We start from the raw sequence: 25,627 nt of genomic DNA, 5'->3' as shown, positions 1-25,627 counted from the left end.
CAAGGGTCTTAGGTGGCGTAGAGAAGGGTGAAAAGGGGAGTTGTGACTGCCTCGCGGCGCATACCCGTACCACCCGACAATGATAGTGCCCACTCTCCTCTTAGATCAAAGTGTGCAGACTGGTCTATTTTTGTAGAGGTTTTGTTTTTTTCAGAGTAGAAAGTTCTGTACAATATATCAGACTGTACAATTGAATACCTGAGTGGAAGAAGGGCCCAACTCCAATTTTTTACAAAAATGAGTTAGACCCAGCATTTTATTGCCAGCAGATTGTTCTTCCTTGTGTGTGAAAGATGAGCCAAAATCCACTCTCTAAATAGTCTTCCACGTACACTTAATCATGGTCGTATGGAAGAAAGGCCCAACTCCATGGAGTTGGGCCCTTCTTCCACAAATATTGGGTTAAAGAGGAATTTTGCTCATCCATGAAATTTGCTTTTCACTACAATAAACTTTCTTGTTAACATATTACATGCTTCTATTTGTGTAATTAATGGATAATTACCAAATTTCCGTAGCTATTTATAACACATCTGCTTACGAAACTGGTAGTTGCAGTATATTAGTGGAAGAAAGGCCCAACTCCAGCTCGTATTAAGACCTGTACCGTTGCCATGGATACATCTTTTATAATTTCGAATGTATGTAATATTGTATGTTCATGTATTAAAGGTCCTCTGAAGATGAAAACATTCTGCCTATAAAACTTTTCCAAATATTAAGTTTTTTCTTAATATCTCAAAAACAGTTTTGATGGAGTTGGGCCCTTCTTCCACTCAGGTATTCAATTGTCTATTCAGAATTGATCAAGTAATTTTCACCACAGAAATAACTAACAACACTGAAAATTAACTGAACATTAATTAACAACAAACAATTAAGATCTTAAGTATTGTGTCTACCTATGCTAGCTAAGCTTCTGGGTTTCGCATCATAGCGCCAAATTGCACAAAAAAAGGGGACTTTTCGTGTCCCATTGCGCATTGTGGGAATTTTCCAAAATAACTCTTTTGCAATGTAATTTTACTAAAAACAACAACAATTGATCGTAAGTTAATGTGTTCTTGACATTCGTCAGTAGGCTTCAGGAAAAAACACAATATTTTGCTGTAAAACTTTTCCAAAATATGCAATTTTTTACCTCAATGCCCCAGTTTGATTAAAAATATGGGCGGTGCAATTTGCCCAAAAAAATTGAGCAAAACCCTGAGGCTTAACCTACGCCACAGAGATACAAAGAGTACCGACTCAAAATGGCCCTGTGTGCAATGCTATGGTAAATCTGCCATTAAAAATACCATTGTAGTGGGTCACTCATAGAGGGCAAATAGTATACCTCAATCATTTATCGGCTAGCTAAAGCCCAAACTGAATGGGTGCATAGCAAAATAATCCCGAGGTACACTATTCCCCCCGTGAGTAACATGCAAACATGGCACAGTGGGTACTCTTTGGTTTCTACCTCATTGACCTACCAACAGTTTCTCCACTTGTGGCACCCCCCATGGGCTCCTTGGTGCTTCCATTGCTTTAGCAGGGGGTGGTAATGTTCCAGCAGCAGCAGCCCCTCCTAGCTTAGTACCACTGCTGTATGGTTTGCCAGTTGCTGTGTGTTAATCACAAAATAAAACATGATTGAGATAAGATATCCACTTTTTTTTCAGGGGGGGGGATCAAGAAACTACTTTTACCATTGTTTATCTTCATGCAGATTTTGTATTGAAAATAATAATTCAAGCACTGTTTGGAAAATACATGTATGTCATCATAAGTTGGACATCTGGGTACAGAGACTTCATAAACACATTGCCCTACTGTGACAAATGGGAGATTTAACAGCTATTAAAACAAGGCGGTTCTCGAACCACGAGTCTCGCCTGCTTTCGCGATCGCCTGCTTTTACGATTACTTTTGGTAGAAGTAAATGAACCTGCAACAACCCATGGCGATTTGCCTGTTCAATTTGAGCTTGATTGGACCAATATTGGAATTTGACCTTTGATCCCTAAATTTTGGTGGGTCTCGGCCCGGGGGGGGCACTCACATTTCCCAGCTATACGGGTATGTGCCGCGGCGACGACCCCCTTTTTCAGAGCCGCTGGCCGTTCCTTAGACCCTCTGAATTCATTGTTTGCCCGCTCTGAAGCCCAAAAATTTTTCTAGCCGCTCCATAGACCCTCAGATCATCGATTTCCGCTCTCATCGGCATCTTGAGAGGCGTGTTTTCTGTCCTACTATTTCAAGCCCAAAAGCAGACCCAAAAGCTACTTTTGCGAGCCCAAAAACTTCAAAGGGAATTTTCCATTAATTTCTTCCCCATTGAAACACATTGTAAAGTGAACTTTGGGCGGGATTTTGGGCTCCTTTTATAGTGGCAACACTGGTTGACTGGTTATAAACATTGCAGCACTATCGCGATGCCTCCAGCTGGTGAACATTTAGCTAGAAATAAATGATTTTGAGATCTCTTTTGGGAATAAAATTGCCAAATAGGAGGAAAAGTACCTTCAATAATTATGTACACATCCTTGCAGCTCTCCATAAACAATGAATTAAAAGGTAATTTACGATCTACTGGTCTAGTGAAATCGGGAGTGGAATGGGTGTCAAATTCTGCACACGTGCACACTTCACTCAATCATCTCATGTTACGCATGGCAGTTCAATGTTGTCTAAATGTTTTTCTTTTCGGCACAGAAAAAAAATTCTTGTGGGTTTGTTTTTATGGTGGGCTGCTGCTATAATTGTCAGTAGGCTAATAGCATAGATTGTAGGTCTACAGGGTCTAGTAATTTTTGATTTGAATGCTGTTTTGCTTTGTTGAGGTTTCCATCGTAATAGGCCAAACCAGACCTATTTTGCATTAATGCACAATTCAAAGTGAAATCGATTCCTTCAAAAAATCTGTGGCAAAAACGCAACAAAATTTAACCCTGGTTTGGCCTGCGGGTTTAGTTTCCGAGATTTTTCGGATTTTGGCGGCCGATCAGTTCCCAAGACCCCCCCCCCTTTTGGTCGGTCAATCAGTTCCCAAGACCCCCCTTTTTGACCGGCCGATCAGTTCCCTAGACCCTCCTTTTTGGCTGTCCGATCAGTTCCTTAGACCTCAAGTTCAAAAATGGCGGTGGCACACCCCTACCAAAAAAAATTTTGAGTGCCCCCCCCGGGGGTCTCGGCTGGGCACAATTACCTGGCTGATGGTGACTGTAGGCCTACCCACCAAGTCTCATGCCCATCCGACAATTTTTTACTAATTTGACCTCAGATGACCCCTACTGACCCCAAAATGACCTTCCAAAAAATTGGGCTCTAAATGTTGACTGTACATGTCATGCCCATACAACAGTTTTTAGTCATTTGACTTCAGATGACCTCTGAGTGACCTCAGATGACCTTGCAATGACTGTCCAAAATTTGGCTCTAAATGATGACTGTACCCACCAAGTTTCATGCCCCTGTGACAGTTTTAGAAATTTGACCACAGACGACCCATGGGTGACCTCAGATGTCCCTGAAATGACCTTACAAAATTGGACTTTAAATGTTGACTGTAACCACCAAGTGTCATGCCCATGGATGACCTTTGATGATCCCAAAATGACCTTCCAAAAATTGGCTCTAAATGTTGACTGTACCCACCAAGTTTCATGCCCATACAACAGTTTTTAGTAATTTGACCTCAGATGACCCCTGGGTGACCCTGAAATGGCCTTCCAAAAATTTGACTCTTAATGTTGACAGTGACCACTTAGTGTCATGCCCATACGACAGTTTTTAGTAATGTGACCTCAGATGACCCCTGAGTGACCTTGGATGACCCCAAATGACTTTTCCAAAAACATGGCTCTAAATGTTGACTGTACCCACCAAGTTTCATGCCCATATAACAGTTTCAAGTAATTCGACCTCAGATGACCCCTGGGTGACCTTGGATGACCCAAAAATGACCTTCCAAAAATTTGGCTCTAAATGTTGACTGTACCCACCAAGTTTCATGCCCATACGACAGTTTTTAGTAATTTGACCTCAGATGACCCCTGGGTGACCCCGAAATGCCCTTCCAAAAATTTGACTCTTAATGTTGACTGTAACCACTAAGTGTCATGCCCGTACGACAGGTTTTAGTAATTTGACCTCAGATGACCCCTGGGTGACCTTGGATGACCCCTAAATTACCTTCTGAAACTTTGACTCTAAATGTTGACTGTACCCACCAAGTTTCATGCCCATATGGCAGTTTTTAGTAATGTGACCTCAGATGACCCCTGTGTGACCTTGGATGGCCCCGAAATTACCTTCCAAAACTTTGACTCTAACTGTTGACTGTACCCACCAAGTTTCATGCCCATACGACAGTTTTTAGTAATTTGACCTCAGATGACCCCTGGGTGACCTCGGATGACCCCGAAATAATCTTCCGAACATTTTACTCTAAATGTTGACTGTACCCACCAAGTTTCATGCCCATACGACAGTTTTAGTAATTTGACCTCAGATGACCCCTGGGTGACCTCGGATGACCCCGAAATAATCTTCTGAACATTTGACTCTAAATGTTGACTGTACCCACCAAGTTTCATGCACATACGACAGATTTTAGTAGTTTGACCTTAGATGACCCCTGGGTGACCTCGGATGACCCCGAAATAATCTTCCGAACATTTGACTCTAAATGTTGATTGTACCCACCAAGTTTCATGCCCATACGACAGTTTTTAGTAATTTGACCTTAGATGACCCCTGGGTGACCTCGGATGACCCCGAAAGAATCTTCCGAACATTTTACTCTAAATGTTGATTGTACCCACCAAGTTTCATGCCCATACGACAGTTTGTAGTAATTTGACCTCAGATGACCCCTGGGTGACCTCAGATGACCCCGAAATAATCTTCCGAACATTTGACTCGATGTAGCACCCCAACAGAGACATTTTTGACATAAAAACCCGCTTTTAGACATTTTTTGAAAAATGCTTCCTTCACCCTAAAAGGTTGTTTTAAATGTACAGTTTCCTATACTTTTGTACATGAGAGACATTCTTAAAAGTCTTTTTTTGGCCTAATAACTTGGCCTACATGACCGAAATTGATATATATAATGCGCAATATAAAATTATATAATGCGCAATATAAAAAACATTATTTAATTAAATTTTTGACCCCCCCCCCCCCCAACTTCGAGTGTGTGGGAGGGGGCCACATGGGGGGGGGGGGTGCTAGTGAACATTTGACTCGATGTAGCACCCCAACAGAGACATTTCTGACATAAAAACCCGTTTTAGACATTTTTTTGAAAAAATGCTTGCTTCACCCTAAAAAGGTTGTTTTAAATGTACAGTTTCCTATACTTTTGTACATGAGAGACATTCTTAAAAGTCTTTTTTTGGCCTAATGACTTGGCCTACATGACCGAAATTGATATATGTAATGCGCAATATAAAAACAATATTTCATTAAATTTTTGACCCCCCCAACTTTGAGTGTGTGGGAGGGGCCACATGGGGGGGGGGGGGGTAATAGTGTGCATCCTCTGGTCATACTACCCCTACCACATTATGTTGACCGTACCCACCAAGTATCGTGCCCATACGACAGTTTTTAGTCATTTGACCTCAGATGACCCCTGGATGACCTTAGGTGACCTTGACGCACTAACCAATACAAACTTGTTCTGTCTGGGGTGAAGATGCACCCACCCACCAAGTTTGAATAACGTGCGACCCCTAGTCTCCGAGAAAATAGGTTTTTGCATTTTATGCATAAATTATGCAAATTAGGTACTTAATTACCATATTTTGCGCTGAAAATCGAATCGGATTGAGATCCTCTGGTCATACTACCCCCTACCACGTTTCATCATCATAGGGCCAGAGAAGATGATAAAAGAGGAGGTCGCTCGCTGCCTACATCAAATAAATAATGTGTGCATCCGCCTATTGATGGAAACAATGATCTAATCCGATTGATCAACTAATACGATAAGTGGCTACTGCGAGTCACGACTGTCTAGCTCTAAACGACGCATGCCCGGATATCAATTTGTTACGTCAGTTAACCGCGAAATATAATTTCTGTATTGTTTGGCATGACTGGCTGCTAAGTTTGACCCGAGATCCCTGTGAAAAAGACCCGCATTTTGGATCCAAATAGCATTTTTGGACACGTTTGGACACAAAACGGGAGTATATGGAGAAACTGACACGAGTTTGAATTACTGATTACACTGGTTTTATGTTTCCGTAAACTGCCGTAAATATTCAAATAGTTATCATTTAAATTTCTTTTCCTTTGACCTTATATTAATTTGACTGGAAAATTAATTATGCTTGACTTTCCATAACTTAACAATTTTTTTGATTTTTTTAATGGGAGTTGCAATATATATAATGCTTCTTCACTCGTCTAAAAATCATGGTCACCCTGGTTAGTATTATTTTTTTAAAACAAAAAAAGCATGATTTGACTGCAAAATTGGGACTTTAACGATGTACTTCCGTGTGTGGAATATTTTCTCCACTGGAGAGAACTACCAAATCAGACGAGCGTGTGGCGGATGAACAGATTACCACAAAGGAAGATTCAAGTGGTGTTTTAAGTACCTCAAACAAAGAAAAGTGAATAGAGGTTAACTGTGGGTAATCGGATTATATGTTCGAGCGATCTCCTCTTTTCTCATCTTCTCTGATAGGGCTTAGGGATCTTACGAATCCCCCAGATACAGCTCCACAAGGCGGATTTCTTCAGATTTCCAACCATATTTGTAGAATCGTTCCGCATAAATTATGCCAATTAACAACTAAATGCGCATACTTTTCATTTAAACTAATCAGGTGATCAGCAGATGTGTATCATAGCTGACACCAGGTTTCGCTACCATGCGCCCGACGGATCTTGAGATAGTCTGTCCACAAACTCCGCTATCAATTTGCGCTGATTTTCAAGATAAATTATGCAAATTAGCTATGTTAATTTGCATATTTTTCACCGAAAACGGAGCAAACTTGGATACCCTTCCTCCCACCATGTAGCGTTGCCGTAAGTCTTACGGTTCCCCAGATACAGCTCCGGACGGACACACATACATACATACATCCACACACACATCCATCCACACACACGGACGGACAGACAGAAATAGTGATTACTAAGTCCCATCCTGAACAAAGTTCAGGCGAGACAAAAACAAGTTAATACATGTAGATAGTTGTAATACATGTAAATAAGGCTCCAAAATGATAATAGCTACATTGCATCCAGAACCACAGGACTTCAGCAGACATTTCCATTAAGAAGCAACCATTCTTTACTCACTGTACTCTTTACTCACCATTCAATTCTATTACCCCCATGACCCATTATTCAAAATCGCGCACTGTGATTGGTTGAAACGCGTCACATGAAAGACCATTAATTAGCAAAAAATTGGCCAGGGCAACAAACTTTATCACTTACGTTTTGGCTACGCGTAGGCGCTCCACATTGAGGTAAACAACTTGAAATATTTATGATAGTTTCTCTTTAAATCGCACTATTTTGTGGTAATAGAATAGAAATAAAGGGTGCAGCATTATCCTTTACACGCAAATAATGTGTCCTCGGCTGCGCCTCACCCATTATTTACATTTTTACTGCCTCGGACACATTATTTGCGTGTAAAGGATAATGCTGCACCCTTTATTTCTTAAGGAGAAGTAGTTATAAAGAGGTGCTAGGGGAGGCATGATCCGGGCAAGATGACTATCATCAAAAAAATGGGCAACCTTCTTTCAGTTGTCAGATGCATGGGGCTTAAAGGTTCTTTCCCAACCCCCATCTATTACATTGACATCAAGTCCACAGGTTGTGGATGCAACATAAGAAAAGTGAATTATTACCTCCAGTATTTAAAGGCACTAGCAGTGATTCACTAAATCAGAAAATCTAAAATATTGTTAATAATCAGATTTTATTAATATTTGTAAAGAGTATATATAGGTGTGCTAATTTGCAAGTGCATTTTAGTGCAGACCTGCCAACCTTCCAAAGTCAGAAAAAGGGACATTGAGACAAAAACCTTGTACATTTACACAAACCAGGTACAGACAAATTCAAAGACTTGAGGTGTGCAATACTTTCAGAATTCAGAGAAGGTTTTGCAGGTCTGAATTTATCACAATAGAGGCCATCAGCCTTTTGCCATCTTGTGGGTACAAATGATCTGCGTGTTCATGCGTCGGACACTACGCGCAAGCTGTTACCACGCATCAACGCGGTGATTTTGCTGTTTACGCATGGAGATCGAACGACCATCGCAGCGTGTACTCACAAGATGGCGGCATATGACGTCACGCTGGCGGCCTCTATAGACTAAAGAGAATGCTATAGCAAAATTTTAAAGTGAAATTTGCATCATTTTATGGGTTATTCCTTCATGTAATTTTACACGAAATTAGGGTTAGGGTTAGGGTTAGAGTTAGGGTTAGTTTAGGGTTAGGATTAGGGTTAGGATTAGGGTTAGGGTTAGGATTAGGGTTATGATTAGGATTAGGCTTAGGGTTAGGGTTAGGATTAGGGTTAGAGTTAGGATTAGATTACACGAAATAATTACATGAAGGATCGACCATTTTATGCAGTTCTTATAATTAAATTTGCTATCACTAAAATTTTCAGAAAACAGGACTGTCCCTCTTTTTCACTTTGGTAAACCCCAAGTGAGGGACAGTCACTCAAAATGAAAATATATAATGAAAATAAAAGCACAGGGCACTTTGTGTCTTGTGGGAAAGATAAAAAAAAAAAAAAAAAATGAGGGACAGTTAGCAGGTCTGCATGTTAATGCAAAACATGATCTTTCTAGTTTGGTTTATAATAGGCAAAAATAAATGAGACTCATATCATCATGTATTGACATAAAACGGCACATTTGCATTTATTGCATATTAAGTTTTAAGTTTTATTTTTTATTATTTTTTGTTACATTTGAACAAAATTTGGCAGAAAAGTGGTTGCAAAAGTAATGTAGATAATACTACAGAAATGCGTTTATATTGAGATATTAGGTACTGTACAAAATTCCCAAAATTGGCATTAATAAATTATGAAAAATAAAATAATACACATACCGCAATACATTTTCAAGGGCCATTTACATGAGACAAACAATTAATTTTGTTTGGCCTCACAGAAAAAACAACATCAAAAACAAACACAAACATTTTGCGAGCTCTGCAACTTCCGCATTGTACCATATACAGGTAGCATTCATTGTTCAACTTTACTCATTAAAAATTATGAAACTAATGTTGTTGACACATTTTCATGACATGAATATATATTTAACATATAGATTTTAGAAGCAGAACATTAATAAAAATTTTAACATAGATCTTTTCAAATTTTCAGACAACAACTTACCTCCTGGCCCAAACATTGTATCAAAGTAGGTCAACCTAATTCACACAACCAATGCAAGGTACCCAAAGAATAACGCAAAGCTTTATCACTGATACCATGTATAGAATGTCAAAACCAGGAAACGTGTTTTGCAAAAAGACAAGGACGCTTTGCAGTCAGCTATAAATAGAAGGGTACTATATATATCAAACTAAACGTCCACAAATAATTCTCATTCTCCCATCAACAGCACCCCACAGGTATAAATCCTTTTTCCTGATAAAAATATTCCAATGTTTTATCGATCAACTTGCAACTGCACAAAGTCCGCAAGGTGTGCATGTCAGGTTGTGTACTGCATGATAACCAGTTCACAACAGCATAATAATACAGTGAAGGTCACACCACACAGATCAATGCACAGCAGTATACATGGTATAATACTGTGCAAACAACAATTGCACAATGCATGCTCTAAAAGGGGAATTCCCAACTCAATCTAAAAATAAACTTGGAAATTCCAAATGGTGGAATTGTTTTTCTACTTTCTTATTGTATATTGTTTGTGCACAGAAAAATATGTATAGAAAGATTTAACTCTTGATCACAATACAAAATATTTACCTCCGAAATTTTCAGCTGATGTGTTTATATTGAAGAGGTAATAATATTGTTTGGGGGTACTACACCCCTGGCCAATTTTATGCCTATTTTTGCATTTTTCTCAAAACTTATAGCACATTGGTGGCAAGTAAGATATGTACATATATTATAGGGGCAAGGACTATAACTACTGTCAGCGTTCGTAATTTTGGTTGTCCGTTCGCCCGGGACAACCAAAAAAGTCACCGGACAACCAGAAATACTGATTCGGTTGTCCGCCGGACAACCATAAATCTGTAGCCAAAACTTACCTTTGTATGTGTATCTTTTAGCGGACAACCAAAAACTTAAGACTGACAACCAGAAATTGTAACCTGGTTGTCCGTGGGACAACCATTTATTTTTCCTTAATTCGAACACTGACTACTGTAGTGAAAATTCAGCAACTCAAAGCAAGTAGTTATTGATTTATTGATCAAATATTGGTTTCCCCTCATTTTTGACTGTAACCCCACAACTGTTGTCTGTGCTGAAATAAAATTTACAGTGCAGTAGTTGTAGTCCTTGCCCCTATAATATACATCTTACTTGTCCCCAATGCGCTATAATTTTTAAGAAAAATGCAAAAATAGGCGCAAATTTGGGCAGGGGTGTAGTACCCCCTTAAATCAGTGTTCCTCTCAAAAGCATAAAAATATTTCAAAAGGGAGAGGCTGAAGGATAAATCTATTGTTTTTAAATTAAATATAATTTACCATGTTTATTTCTATGGAAAAATAAATTGTTGAGAGGAAATAGAATTACAAGCACAGGAAATAAGCGAATTTTACACTTCCTACAATTTCACCCCAATTTTAATTTTTTACATAAATTATTGTTCAATTATATAATTTGTAATTGAACAGTTAACCATAAACCTGAGCTTGGGACATGGTTGCATACATGTATGCACCCTACACAGGTCAAGCGCCACTTGGCTTTGGCTTGCGTCAATGCGTGGACGCCACCAGTTGAGAATCCGTTATAGATCTATAATCGTTGTATCCACTTTAGGGGCTATCATTTTCTTTGGAAGGGGTATCCCAAATTTATAAAAAGTCGCCGTCAATAAAATTGCGATCCCCCCTATTTCGGCAACAAAAATTTTATGACCCCCAACCACCGATACACCTTATACCCTAAACAGGCTGAAATTGTATTGAATAAAATAAACACACTATCTGTGGTCATCTTGTGACTCGCTACCTTTTGGTCATCAAATATTTTATGAACTCCCTATAATTTTTGCTTTCAAATTTATGACCCCCTGTATATTTTGGACCCCCCTTTTGAAGAAAACGATAGCCCCCTTATACACACTAGTGTGTACGTAATAAACAATGTAATGCAATCCACTCAATTCGTTCTGTACATGTATGTACTTACGTTTCCTCCTTGCTTCTTCAAAAGCGCTTCTTAGAATCATCTGAAATTGAGCGCCCTCATCAGTGTGCGTGAATTGCATACAGTACTTGTTCCCATCCTTCAGGGTTAGGTTGAGTACAGATGCTGACTGTCCACTGACAATTGTCTCAGAAAAGTTGCATACTAACACCACCTGTTTCAAGTGTGCACACAGAATATAATATAATGAGTACAAGCATATCCCTGGTGCAAGCATATTGTATTGTTCGGGGGACTAATGACTATCATGTGTTTCCATCCTTCAGTGTTAGGTTTAGCACAGATGCTAACTGTCCAGTGTCCACTGACTATTGTGTCAGACAATAATGTGATGAGTGCAAGAATTATGCAGTAGGTTAGACTTTTGAAGTTTTGAGGCATTCAAGGATGGTTCATTGCTGGATCACATACTGTCATACTCATTTCTGTCATACTCATTTCTGACAAAATACAGTTTCCAAAATTTGCTTTGTATGTGAAGACGTGTTTCATGTCAGTCCCCCCTCCCGCTATTAAAACAAAGAAACAAGTTCCCTTAAAGGAGTATTTCGTGATCCTAGCATCCTCTTTTTATGACATTTTTCAGTAGATATCCACGAAAAAAGCTTATTCCCAAAATTTCAGTTGTTTCCGATTTTGCGTTTGCGAGTTATGAATGATTATGTGTATTACACTGCTCCATAGACAATGTGTTCTGGTGCACCAGAACGAAATTCAAATTTCACAATATCTTTGCTAAACGAAATAATCTGCAAGAAATTTTTTGTATATAAACATTATGTAGTCATAGGTTTCCAGTGATATAAAAATCTCAACTTTTTTTTGAGAAAAGTGGGGGGATGAGGCTGTGGATCACGAAATGCCCTTTTAAGAGCTTAATCTGATGATGACATTACAGTGCACTGTACATTGTACAGTTGCATGCACTATTTGCAGAGTGAACTACATGCCACACACTTTGGAAACTAAGATAAGGATTGATTTTCTGAAATTATAGACATTTTTTTTCAAATCTGAGCTACAATTGTCAGAGTTTGAGGTTCAAAGAACTGGGGCATGATGCAAATGTGGATCTTAAGAAACTGTCGGAGAGCCTGAACAAGGGACCCTTGACAGCTGCACATAGTCACATAACCCACACCTTTATCTTTATATTTCAGTAACCCCCTCCCCAGGGCTGTAGCTAGGGGGGGGTCAACTCCAGACACATTTAATCCAGAAGAGGTCATATATTTAACTTAAGACAGGAACCCTTTTACAAGTTTCAAATTGCATAACTACTTACACTTCCATTCCTATCGTGCACAGCTTTGAGACTAAACCCATCATTCTGTAATATCAAGAGTCTCACTGGTGTAGCATTCTCTGGATCACCCTCAACAGGTACCACCTGGAACCAGTTCTGTAGTCTCTGGTCATAGCGAGACAGGTAACCTTTACCAGTGACCAGAATAATATCTGGGGCTGCCATTTAGTTACAAGTCACATCTAGGGCTGTTAGAAATTTAATGCTTGGGGATAATCTTCCTGATTCAAATTGCATTAATACTTACACTTCCATTCCTATCATGAACAGCTTTGAGACTAAACCCATCATTCTGTAATATCAAGAGTCTCACTGGTGTAGCATTCTCTGGATCACCCTCAACAGGTACCACTTGGAACCAGTTCTGTAGCCTCTGGTCATAGCGAGACAGGTAACCCTTACCAGTGACCAGAATAATATCTGGGGCTGCCATTTAGGTAGAAGTCACATCTAGGGCCGTTAGAAATTTAATGCTTGGTGATAATCTTCCTGAAATTAGACAAAACATAACAAGAGTGTGAAAATATCAGGCAGCAAAAAAAAAAAAAAATTTGGGGAGAGGCTAAATGACCCTAAAAATCACAGAAAACTTGACAAAACTGGAAACAACATCTGATTTTTTTTAAATAACAATAACATAGAATTTTTTTTTAAAATATCAGTCAAATCAATTCACTTTGGCCAAAAAATAAACTTTTAATTTCATAATCATATAAAAAACCCAAACAAACAAAATCCCCCAAACAAATCGTTTTGTAGCCTCTGGTCATTGCGAGATAGGTAACCCCTTCCAGTGACCAGATTCACCAGAATAATATCTGGGACTACCATTTAGTTAGAAGTCACATCAAGGGCTGTTGGGATAATCTTCCTAAAATTAGACAAGAGTGAAAAACTCGGGGGAAAAAAACGAAAAAAAAATCTGGAAACAAAATCTGAATTGTTTTTTTCCCCTCATAACAATAACATATAATTTTTTTTTTAATTTCAATTTTGGGACAACTTTGGGACAAAATTGAAAAACATTGTTTAAAATGGGCTTACAAAAAAATGCCTAAAAATGCGGCCAGCATCCAGGAGGGTGTCAAAACTTCTCACAGTGGGAAGGGGGATGGGGTTGGAGCTCCCCTGGCTATGCCACTGTCAATTAGTAAAAGCAACGCAAAATAACCCATGTAAACTGGCGACTGATACTGTGCAAATATTACATAATTATATAATATCTGTAGAGTGTAGACTGTAAATAATATTTTGTTGCAACTTCTGCTTATGATAAAAAGTGCTGGAGGTCATGTAAATGTCAAAAACTGGGCGACCCTCCGTAGAGGGTACGCCCCAAAAAACCCAGAGTAGAGTCATTTAATGTTCTAGGGGGTTGTAGCTTGGGAGAAATGGCCCCTTAAAGTTGGACTTTCATGCGACAACACGCTTTTCATGCCGTTCCTAACCCTAAATTTCAAATTGACGCTCGCCCTCAAATTAAGAATTTGAAAGGGCAGCCAATTCAAGGCATTTTGAAAAATTTGAAAAGGGCACCAAGGCAATTACATGGTTTTCAATGGCTTGAAAACAGACAGACAGAAATGTAGGGCACCAAGGCAACACTATACATGTAGGGCATCAAAGGCAACTGCCTTCGATTAATTTGAGAGCTGATTGATGCTATGTGAAAACGAAAAGAGTTAAGAGGCTCAAACTGTCTGGTTTTTCATTTTCATTGATATCTATTCATAACCTCATTAAGGTGGCTGTGTACTCTCAGACATGCATGTAGTAAAAGTGCAATAACTTTGTAATTATTCAGCAAAAACATATAAAAGTATACATTTTTATGAAGGCAAGACATCAATAAATCTTAATATAAATACAGATTTGGGGTAAAAACAACAATTTTGAAGAAAATCACAAAAAAGTGAGTTTTTGGCAATATTTGTTAGGTACATCATAACAAAAAAAAAACTCTTTCCAAAATATTTTATTTTGTTTTTATCTCAATCTTGAGCCTCCATTCCAAAAACGGTTTTTTTATTTTTTTGATATTGGCCTTATTTTTTGAGATATTGACCATATAAGGCATCAAAATGAACTTTTAAAATTCAAAAACGCCTATTTGCACAAAATGATGCCCAAAATTGGAAATAGATCAAAATATAAAAAAATGAGAAAACCGTTTCTTGAGTCGATCATGCTTTTTACGATGATCATATTTGCTTATCTATAGATGCTGTATTTATTGAGTTATCGTGTACCTAAATCGTCATTTTACCGAAAAAATGAACATTGAAATAATGGCCGTTGAAGTTTAAAGTGGTCACATTTTGAACTTTCATCGAATCTCACAGGAGAATGCGACAGTTTTCGCTTTTGTAACTTATATTACGTGAACATCGGGTAAATCCACAGCCCCTTGAGAAGTTTGAGCGAAATCCATTCATAACTTGATATTTAAATCGGGGAAAGAACTTGAAAAACCCACATTTTATCAGCTAAAACGGAGCCATTTAACCACTAGGTTTTTGTGAAATCAGTGCTTCCGTGGTGTTTCCATAAGATGCGCCACAAGATGCAGATAAGCGTCAGCAGTATGCGTCGCGTATTTGTGCGTTAACAAATTGCGCGATACACAACGCGATGAGTTGTTGCGCGCGTGTACCTTGCTGGTACAACAAAGATTTTCTTTCCTTTTCAATTTCAAACACGAGTGGAATAGTGAAATAAAATCCTTAAAATATTGCAGTTGGAGTTTACAAATCTGGATTTTCAGTCCTTGTATTTATAAAAAACATAACAAGGTACAAACATATCATAAAAACTCAATTTTGAGAAAGAAACAATGGCTAGAGTACACAGCCGCGTTAATATACGCGATGAGTGCGATCCAATTACATTTAGTTATTTGTGAAAACGCGAACGCAAATCGAGGTCATTAATATCTCACAATTGACCGCAAAATGCGTAATTGTTCCAATGTCACAGACAATTGACCGGCGTTTGCGTGTTGTTGTGCGTCGAACAAACTGCGCGCAAACACTGTCCAAAGACTCATGTATAAGAAGGATGATTCACAGATTTCACACAGCATGAGGGGATTTAAAAGAGCTCTGAAGTACATTTTGTAGGACCGTGTGCTTTTTGTGTCCAATTTGCCATCAAGATTTCGAATGGAAACCGTTCAGATCATGGACGTACTAAATAAGACGTCCATGTTCAGACCCAGAACACGATCATGTCAGTAAATGAATATTTTGTTCTGGGACTGATTATTCGGACTACCCCTCCCGCCCATGGCCCATGCCCCCCCCAAAAAAAAAAAAAAAAATTACATCGCCTGGCTAATAATTACTTTGTTAGCAGAGATACTAAAATAAATAACCCGGGATCGATACACGTGAATTTGCTATGCACAAGTTTGATATGAGAAGAAAATCTTTGGATACCGTGTAGAAAATGATGAATATCTCCCGTAAATGATTTCGTATAAAGAAACCAGATGTGGTTCCTTGCACATGAATATATATTTTGAACAGATATGATAGTTGTTAGCTTGCGCTTTGAGACAGTAGCTTGCGTCTTGAGTCAAAAACTGACAATAATTCCGCAATAATTCTGATTTATATGTGCCGAATTATATAGCACAGTGTATAGGCCAATCGTGAAGGTTGTCTAAAAGAATGACCTATGGCATACCATGCTTGACTGACACACAGCGAGGTTAGTCACCGAGCTAATCGGGGCTATTGTCAGTAGCCTTTAGTCAGATGTCCTTCGATTCGGCCTATTATGCGACTGTATAATGGCCATGCGTGGCGGTGGATTCAATCTACCATGGCGATTTCTGCCATGAAGATATCGGGGCGATGTCACTGTGAGTCATGCATTGCACAATGCAGGCAGTACCAGTGGCCAGCAGGCCCAACCATACCCGTACGCAGGGGGGGGGGTGCGGGGTGCGACCGCACCTCCCCAAATTTGCAAAAGTATACAAAAAGTCCCAAAATTTAAGAATTTGCGAGCGTAGCGATCAAAAAAAAGGTTTTTTACGTTTTTTTGGTAAAATAAGGTCCACATTTGGGGGAAAAGTCCACTTTTCACAAAATTGCCCCCCTTTGGAAAAAAAAAAGTCCGCTTTTTCAAAATCAGCACCCCCCCCAAAAAAAAAATCCTGCGTACGGGCAGGGCTATGACACTCAACTCATTTGCATAGCAAAATGACCCGTCTCCTCTGCAGCCAATTTGGTTCCGCTCCATCGAAATCAAGCTGGTCACGGAGGAGACTACCCTCCTTTGTGTTTGTTCATTTGTGTATGGAGAGCCCTTCTTGGAGTCCGTAATGACTTAGGCTACGCTCTCAGCTAGAGTCCGACGCTGCATTGCACTAGAAATACCTTTTCTGTGAAATCGCTATAGAGCCAACCGGGAACACTTATTCGCTTTGAAAATATAGCATTAAAACTAGTATCCCCCTTTCCGCCCCCGTGCAGTGGAAAACCTAAATTCTTTCATTAAAAGGAAATGAAAATTAAAAAAAACACGGATCTACCTGTGCACCTATAAAATGGGCACAGCAATTTGTCTCAAATAAGAATGAATTTTAAGAAACATACGGGATATGATGAACATTGACCTGACGCCATGATAGTAGATCTATTAGTCGTTTTATATACAATGTATATACCGTATTGTCATAATACCAATATTTGTCATTATATATATATATTAGAGTAATATTTAGCAACGTAAATGTGCAGTTCATATGCACAAACGAATACTGATCTTTATGATATTCAGGTTTTTGTACATCACATATAACATGTCACATAGGAGGTCATACGTGTTGACCTTCATCTATTGTATTTGTTCATCTGTGTATGGAGAGGATTAACGCCATTAAAACTCCATCAGTATTAGGCGTAGTTCAGTGAACTCACCGTATTGCTATTCCAATTACTTTGATAATACAGATAATAATGTATTAATGGGTCGAGGCGATTGCATTGAAAAACCTAATAAATTATTCATAACAGTTACGTAATCAATCGATAGTGCGGACACTTTTCATTTGCAAACCACCAAAATTAAATGATCTTTTAGCGTTGGAAAAGAAACCACGTGAATAGAGTGCCCTCTCAAGAATATCAACTCTCTGGTCCCAACAGAGACAGATACATGATGCCATTTATGGAGTAGCCTCAGACAGTCATGACACTGTAGGCATGTCATCATGTAGGTATGCCAGGCAAACACATTTGCTAGTCAGCCAAATTCGCCGAAAATGCACGGTCAATGCATTTTTACATAGAAATTTAAAACAACTGGCGAAGAAGGAAACCTACATAAATATGTTTTCTATACTTCACTTGACCCAAATATATGATTTTTTATGGTGATAAGACACTCGCTCATGGAATTTTAGAGGGATTTTGATAGCAGTTCCATTATGGCATTAAAAAAACCTGCTTTCATAATGAGACAAAAGATCTAGAAACACCCCGAAATGCCGTTTTGGGGAATTTTGCTAGCTGAATCTTTTTGATGAAAGTCAATCTTTGACAAGATGTAACTTTGCTACACGGAAAGTGCTATAAAAAAAGGGTTTTCAGTTTTGACTTTGTTTACTCAAGGCCAGGGCTTTAATTTGATATATAAAATGATGCAGTTTGATGGCAAATTTGAATTCACCTAGCATACCTAGACCCCTTCAAGTTCAAGTCATCTCTCCTGCAAGACCCAGCTCTAAACAAAAACTAATCCACCCTCGCGAGCCTCCAGTTTAAACTTCTGCAAGGAGATTTTTGGAGGTTTCCAATGTCCAAGTACCAAGTACCTACATCATCATCATGTAACATGTAAGCTTATCGTTTTATTGCAGTGTCACGAAAGGCTAGTATTGCACACAAGAAAAGGCACTAATATGAATTGTAATGTGAATTATACAGTGTGGGTCATATTTCCAAGATAACATATAAAATTCTTACCTTTTGTGTACTTTGTAACTCATAAATTCGGGCTTCCGGTTGTTGCATGTATGTAAAAGGGTAGGGTAAATTCTGCAGTTCAATAACTATTACGCATGTTCATCGGGTTGTAAACTTCCTGTTGGTATTTTAAGGTGGGACATCAGGCAAAAATGAAACCTTTTTTTTTTCCTTTTTTTTTCTTTTTCTTAAAACAGATTAAGGGCTGTGCAATAATTATGAGCCCTGGGGAGGGTAAAATTGGGGAGGGGCAAGAAATTTTGGCGAGCCGAAAGGGGGAGCAATGTTTGGTCAGCCGAGAGGGCCGGGGGGGCAAGCGATTTTGGCAAAACACTATAAGCAGGTTATAAGCATGCACAATTTTCTACTCGCGTATACGCCTGGGCCTAATAGGGGGCCTATAGACCCGATATTTTGCCATGGGGATGGTCCATACAAACTTCCCCCAATGTTGACGCGTGTTTGTGGTTTTCTGACCAAATGAACCTCTTATTTGCCATTTTAGCCCCCAAAATGCCCTATGCCAAAATATTTCGTGCATTTTGCGCGCATTTGTATTTTTTTTAAATGTCGCCAAAAGGTGATGGATTCACCTGGGGATTCACTACTTCAAGAAAAATTGTTCAACCCCATCCCCCCTTCCCAATGTCAAAAAGAAATCTACACCACTGGAGGGGCCGGGGGTGAATGTTTGTTTTTTTTGGCAGGCCAAGAGGCAATTTTTATTTTAGGCAGACCAAGAGGAAAGGCTAGGAGGATAGATAATTAGGCCTATTTATTGATAACCCCTAATCAATACACACATCTCCATCAGCAAACAACCGACCAATCACTATCAAAGACTGTTTCAAATTCAGTTTCATACAGGGGTGTAGCCAGCTTTTTTGGTCGGGGGGGGGGGGCAAAAATAAAAATTTGGGGGCACAGACGAACAAAATTACAGTTGCATCATACAATATATAGAGACTGTATGTCTTTGAGCTCCCAAAAAAGGCCTCTATCAGCAGCAGATAGCAATACTGGTATGTCATTCATGCCTCTATCAGCAGTAGATAGCAATGCTGGTATATGCCATCCATGCCTCTATCAACAGTAGATAGCAATGCTGATATATCATCCATACCTCTAGCTATCAGCAGTAGATAGCAATGCTGGTATGTCATCCATGCCTCTATCAGCAGTATAGCAAATTGCTATGCTGGTATATGTCATCCATGCCTCTATCAGCAGTATAGCAAATTGCTATGCTGGTATGTCACCCATGCCTCTATCAGCAGCAGATAGCAATGCTGGTACGTCATCCATGCCTCTATCAGCAGCAGATAGCAATGCTGGTATGTCATCCATGTCTCTATCAGCAGTAGATAGCAATGCTGGTATGTCATCCATGCCTCTATCAGCAGCAGATAGCAATGCTGGTATGTCATCCATGTCTCTATCAGCAGTAGATAGCAATGCTGGTATGCCATCCATGTCTCTATCACAGTAGATACCAATGCTGGTATGCCATCCATGCCTCTATCAGCAGCAGATAGCAATGCTGGTATGTCATCCATGTCTCTATCAGCAGTAGATAGCAATGCTGGTATGCCATCCATGTCTCTATCACAGTAGATACCAATGCTGGTATGTCATCCATGCCTCTATCAGCAGTAGATAGCAATGCTGGTATATCATCCCTGTCTCTACCAGCAGTAGATAGGCCTAGCAATTATACTGGTATATCATCCATGCCTCTATCAGTAGTAGATAGTAATGTTGGTATGCCATCCATGCCTCTATAGGCCTATCAGCAGTAGCCTAGATAGCAATGCTGGTATGTCATCCATGCCTCTATCAGCAGTAGATAGCAATACTTAGGGATTCAATCATGTTTCACCGTTGTTCATCACCGTTTCAACAACTCTTCCTATACCTTTGTACAGGAGCCAACCGTTGTTAATCCGTGATGAACCAACACTTTTACTGTAGCGTATAGGCGAACGCGAGCGAGACTACGCGTTACGTGAGAGCGCGTAAAATTCGTCATCATGCCTGGAACCTTTGTGCGTATGCCAGCTTACAAGTTGAATTCAGTATTTATCAGGAAGCGGCTAAACATTGCCGTTTTATTCTGTAGTTTTATTGCTGATATCAACAGAGAAATCATCGAAGTCTTTGTAAGGCTGAGTGTCAATGATTAACTGACATTCCTCTTAAAATAATCGTGAATTATACGATTTTTAGCTTCTTTTCGTTGTTGAAAGGATTCAATCATGTTTCACCGTTGTTCATCACCGATTAACAACTCGCGTCCGGCGCGTCTGCGTGGTTTACTTCACTCGGGCAGCTAAAGCTGCCCTCGCGAAGTAAACCACTCAGACGACGCGGACGCATCGTTGTTAATCGGTGATGAACAAACGGTGAAACATGATTGAATCCCTAATTAACAACGATGCGGCCGCGTCGTCTGCGTGGTTTACTTCGCGAGGGCAGCTTTAGCTTTAGCTGCCCGAGTGATGAACAACGGTGATGAACAACGGTGAAACATGATTGAATCCCTTTCAACAACGAAAAGAAGCTAAAGATCGTATAATTCACATGATTATTTCATGAGGAATGTCAGTTAATCATTGCCACTCAGCCTTCCGAAAACTTCGATGATTTTTCTGCTAAAATCAGCAATAAAACTGGGATAAAACTACAGAATAAAACTGCAATGTTTAGCCGCTGAAAAATACTGAATTTAATTAGTAAAGCTTGCATACGCACACAGGTTCCAAACATGACGAATTTTACGCGCACTCGCGTAACGCGTAGTCTCGCGCGCGTTCGCGTATACGCTGGATTCATTACGGATTAACAACGGTTGGCTCCTGTACAAAGGTATAGGAGGAGTTGTTGAATTAGGGATTCAATCATGTTTCACCGGTGTTCATCACCGTTTAACGATTGAATCCCTTTCAACAACGAAAAGAAGCTAAAGATCGTATAATTCACGATTATTTTAGGAGAAAATGTCAGTTAATCATTGTTACTAAAGTCTTACAAGAACTTCGATGATTTCTCTGTTAATATCAGCAATAAAACTACAGAATAAAACGGCAAAGTTTAGCCGCTACCTGAAAAATACTGAATTCAACGTGTAAGCTTGCATACCACCGAGCACTACTATACGCACAAAGGTTCCAGGCATACGAATTTTACGCGCTCTCGCGAAACGTGTAGTCTCGCTCGCGTTCGCGTATACGCTACAGTAAAAGTGTGGATTCATCACGGTTTAACAACGGTTGGCTCCTGTACAAAGGTATAGGAGGAGTTGTTGAAGCCTCTATCAACAGTAGATGGCAATGCTGGTATGCCATCCATGTCTCTATCAGCAGTAGATACCAATGCTGGTATGTCATCCATGCCTCTATCAGCAGTAGATAGCAATGCTGGTATATCATCCATGTCTCTACCAGCAGTAGATAGGCCTAGCAATACTGGTATATCATCCATGCCTCTATCACTAGTAGATAGCAATGTTGGTATACCATCCATGCCTCTATATCAGCAGTAGATAGCAATGCTGGTATGTCATCCATGCCTCTATCAGCAGTAGATAGCAATACTGGTATATCATCCATGTCTCTATCAGCAGTAGATGGCAATGCTGGTATGTCATCCATGCCTCTATCAACAGTAGATGGCAATGCTGGTATGTCATCCATAGCAATGCTGGTATGTCATCCATGCCTCTATCAGCAGTAGATAGCAATGCTGGTATGTCATCCATGCCTTTATCAGCAGTAGATAGCAATGCTGGTATGTCATCCATGCCTTTATCAGCAGTAAATAGCAATGCTAGTATGTCATCCATAGCAATGCTGGTATGCCATCCATGCCTCTATCAGCAGTAGATAGCAATGCTGGTAGGTTATAGACTTATCACCCGTGCCTCTATTAGTAGGTATGTCACAGTGGCTGCACAATAATTCTGCTACACTGTGCATGCAAGCATAACAGTGAATTGAAAAGGGCGCGCTTCAAATTTAGCCAATTTTAGAAAACATCCATGTCGATAAATGAATTTCTTCATATGCTTCATTTATCCAAATTGTTTAAATTTTTAATATATGATATGTGAAGCCTTTCCGTGGCTAACATCGGGTCCTCAAAAATTAAAAATTGTTTTGTTTAAGAGCTACTGCCTGTTTTTATGGATTTTTGAAGATCGCTCATAAATCAGTAAATATAGGCCTATTGAAGTAAAGGAACTACCACCATTTAGCTGAAATACTAGTCTTTCTTAGCATGTAAATTAATTCCGTCGACAACAAATGAAACACTTCCCTAAAACCAGTTGAAGCAAAACATTAATCAATGGTTTTTTTAGGGAGTAATTTTCCAAACCACAATAGCTCTAAGCCATACTATTTTTGTATACGCGGTACAGTAAAATTGCTGTTCACTTTACCGATTATCCTCCCATGTTAATCCAGATGACAAAATGTTAATTTAAAGTCTCATTGCAACTGAATTTTAATTTTTACTTTTCGGACTTGGCTTTGAGTAATGGTGACACATACCATGTTTACAGTAAAAATGAAAATTATATTCTATACACCGTCAAAATGTCAAACTTTTTATTTTTTTTGTATTGTTTTTAAATAATTAACTGCAGTTCATTTATTCAACCTCATAACAGGATCATACTTAAAAAAATTATGATGAATGAACAGACGTTCATTAAATATTGAAAAAAACCTAAAATTACTCATGCCTAATTTGCATAATAATAGCATAATACATAATTAGCTGTAATTACCTAATTTGCATAATTAATTACTTTTTGTGTATTTTTTGTTATCAATTGAAACAACGTTGTATACATATGTGTGCAAAAAAACCCGCACCTTAATATCATGTACGGTTTTCTATTGGCATCAATTTTGCATATTAATTAGCTGAACTTAGTCATTTTTTGAGATTTAATTTGTCTGCAGTTTGGCCGAAATTGCTAAAATAGTATATTTGGTTAATTTATTATGATTATTCAATGATAGATTTTTTAATTTTGTTTTCTGTAACGAAGTCAGGAAAGATAGGCATTTAACATGTGATATTTAAATTAACGCTGCTTTTTCAAGCAAGCGTCCAAATATACCTTTTTTGTCATTACAGCCATTTGTGGCAGGATTTCATTCCATCTACGAGCATCTTTAAATTGACACTACATCACAATGCATTGACCGATTTCAATTCTGTTTTTTGATTTTTGATGCTTTAATAAAGCTCAATAATGTAGGAACATTAAATAACGTGTTTCTGCTGCGATTATTTTTGAGGTGATATGCCTACTATTAGCAGAAGATAGCAATGCTGGTATGTCGTCTATGCATCTACCAGCAGTAGATAGCAATGCTGGTATATCATTCATGCCTCTATCAGCAGTAGATAGCAAGGCTGTATCCATTTCCGAAGAAAATGATATAGCGCCCTTATTATGCTATCCACTGCTGATAGAGGCATGCCATGACAGGATGACATACCAGTATTGCTCTCATGCTATCTACTACTGATAGAGGCATGGATGACATACCAGCATTGCTATCCACCGCTGATAGAGGCATGGATGACATACCAGCATTGCTATCTACTGCTGATAGAGGCACAGATGGCATACCAGCATTGCTATCTACTGCTGATAGAGGCATGGATGACATACCAGCATTGCTATCTACTGCTGATAAGAGGCATGGATGACATACCATCATATCTACTGCTGATAAGAGGCATGGGTGACATACCAGCATTGCTATCTACTGCTGATAGAGGCATGGATACATACCAGCATTGCTATCTACTGCTGATAGAGGCTTGGATGACATACCAGCATTGCTATCTACTGCTGATAGAGTCATGGATGATATACCAGCATTGATATCTGCTGCTGATAGAGGCATGGATGACATACCAGCATTGCTATCAACTGCTGATAGAGGCACAGGTGATAGGTCTATACCAGCATTTGCTATCTACTGCTGATAGAGGCATGGATGACATACCATCATTGCTATCTACTGCTGATAAGAGGCATGGGTGACATACCAGCATTGCTATCTACTGCTGATAGAGGCATGGATGACATACCAGCATTGCTATCTACTGCTGATTGAGGCATGGATGACATACCAGCATTGCTATCTACTGCTGATAGAGGCATGGATGACATACCAGCATTGCTATCTACTGCTGATACAGACATGGATGATATACCAGCATTGCTATCTGCTGCTGATAGAGGCATGGATGACATACCAGCATTGCTATCTACTGCTGATAGAGGCATGGATGATATACCAGCATTGCTATCTACTGCTGATAGAGGCATGGATAACATACCAGCATTGCTATCTACTGCTGATAAGAGGCATGGATGACATACCATCATATCTACTGCTGATAAGAGGCATGGGTGACATACCAGCATTGCTATCTACTGCTGATAGAGGCATGGATGACATACCAGCATTGCTATCTACTGCTGATAAAGGCATAGATGACATACCAGCATTGCTATCTACTGCTGATAGAGACATGGATGATATACCAGCATTGCTATCTGCTGCTGATAGAGGCATGGATGACATACCAGCATTGCTATCAACTGCTGATAGAGGCACAGGTGATAGGTCTATACCAGCATTTGCTATCTACTGCTGATAGAGGCATGGATGACATACCATCATTGCTATCTACTGCTGATAAGAGGCATGGGTGACATACCAGCATTGCTATCTACTGCTGATAGAGGCATGGATGACATACCAGCATTGCTATCTACTGCTGATTGAGGCATGGATGACATACCAGCATTGCTATCTACTGCTGATAGAGGCATGGATGACATACCAGCATTGCTATCTACTGCTGATACAGACATGGATGATATACCAGCATTGCT

At 39.3% G+C, this 25,627-nt stretch overlaps 1 protein-coding gene across 3 annotated transcripts in view; it reads right to left on the bottom strand.

The window, feature by feature from the left end:
* LOC140135945 (ranBP-type and C3HC4-type zinc finger-containing protein 1-like) overlaps positions 1-11,538 on the bottom strand; it is a 37,296-nt gene extending 25,758 nt beyond the window's left edge. For 2 of the 3 annotated variants that reach the window (XM_072157640.1, XM_072157639.1), the window contains exons 1-2: positions 11,401-11,538; positions 1,476-1,606 (exon numbers count right to left, since the gene is read on the bottom strand). In XM_072157640.1, coding sequence (XP_072013741.1) covers positions 1,476-1,506 — 31 coding nt within the window. In that variant the 5' untranslated portion in view covers positions 1,507-1,606; positions 11,401-11,538. Of the gene's footprint in view, positions 1-1,475; positions 1,607-9,393; positions 9,753-11,400 lie in introns of those variants that run through there. The other variant, XM_072157641.1, reaches the window with a different exon arrangement.
* Positions 11,539-25,627: the final 14,089 nt, after the last annotated feature.

This window comes from Amphiura filiformis, chromosome 16 (genome assembly GCF_039555335.1).
Source record: "Amphiura filiformis chromosome 16, Afil_fr2py, whole genome shotgun sequence".
NCBI lineage: Eukaryota > Metazoa > Echinodermata > Ophiuroidea > Amphilepidida > Amphiuridae > Amphiura > Amphiura filiformis.
This window is presented reverse-complemented; position numbering and strand designations above follow the sequence as displayed.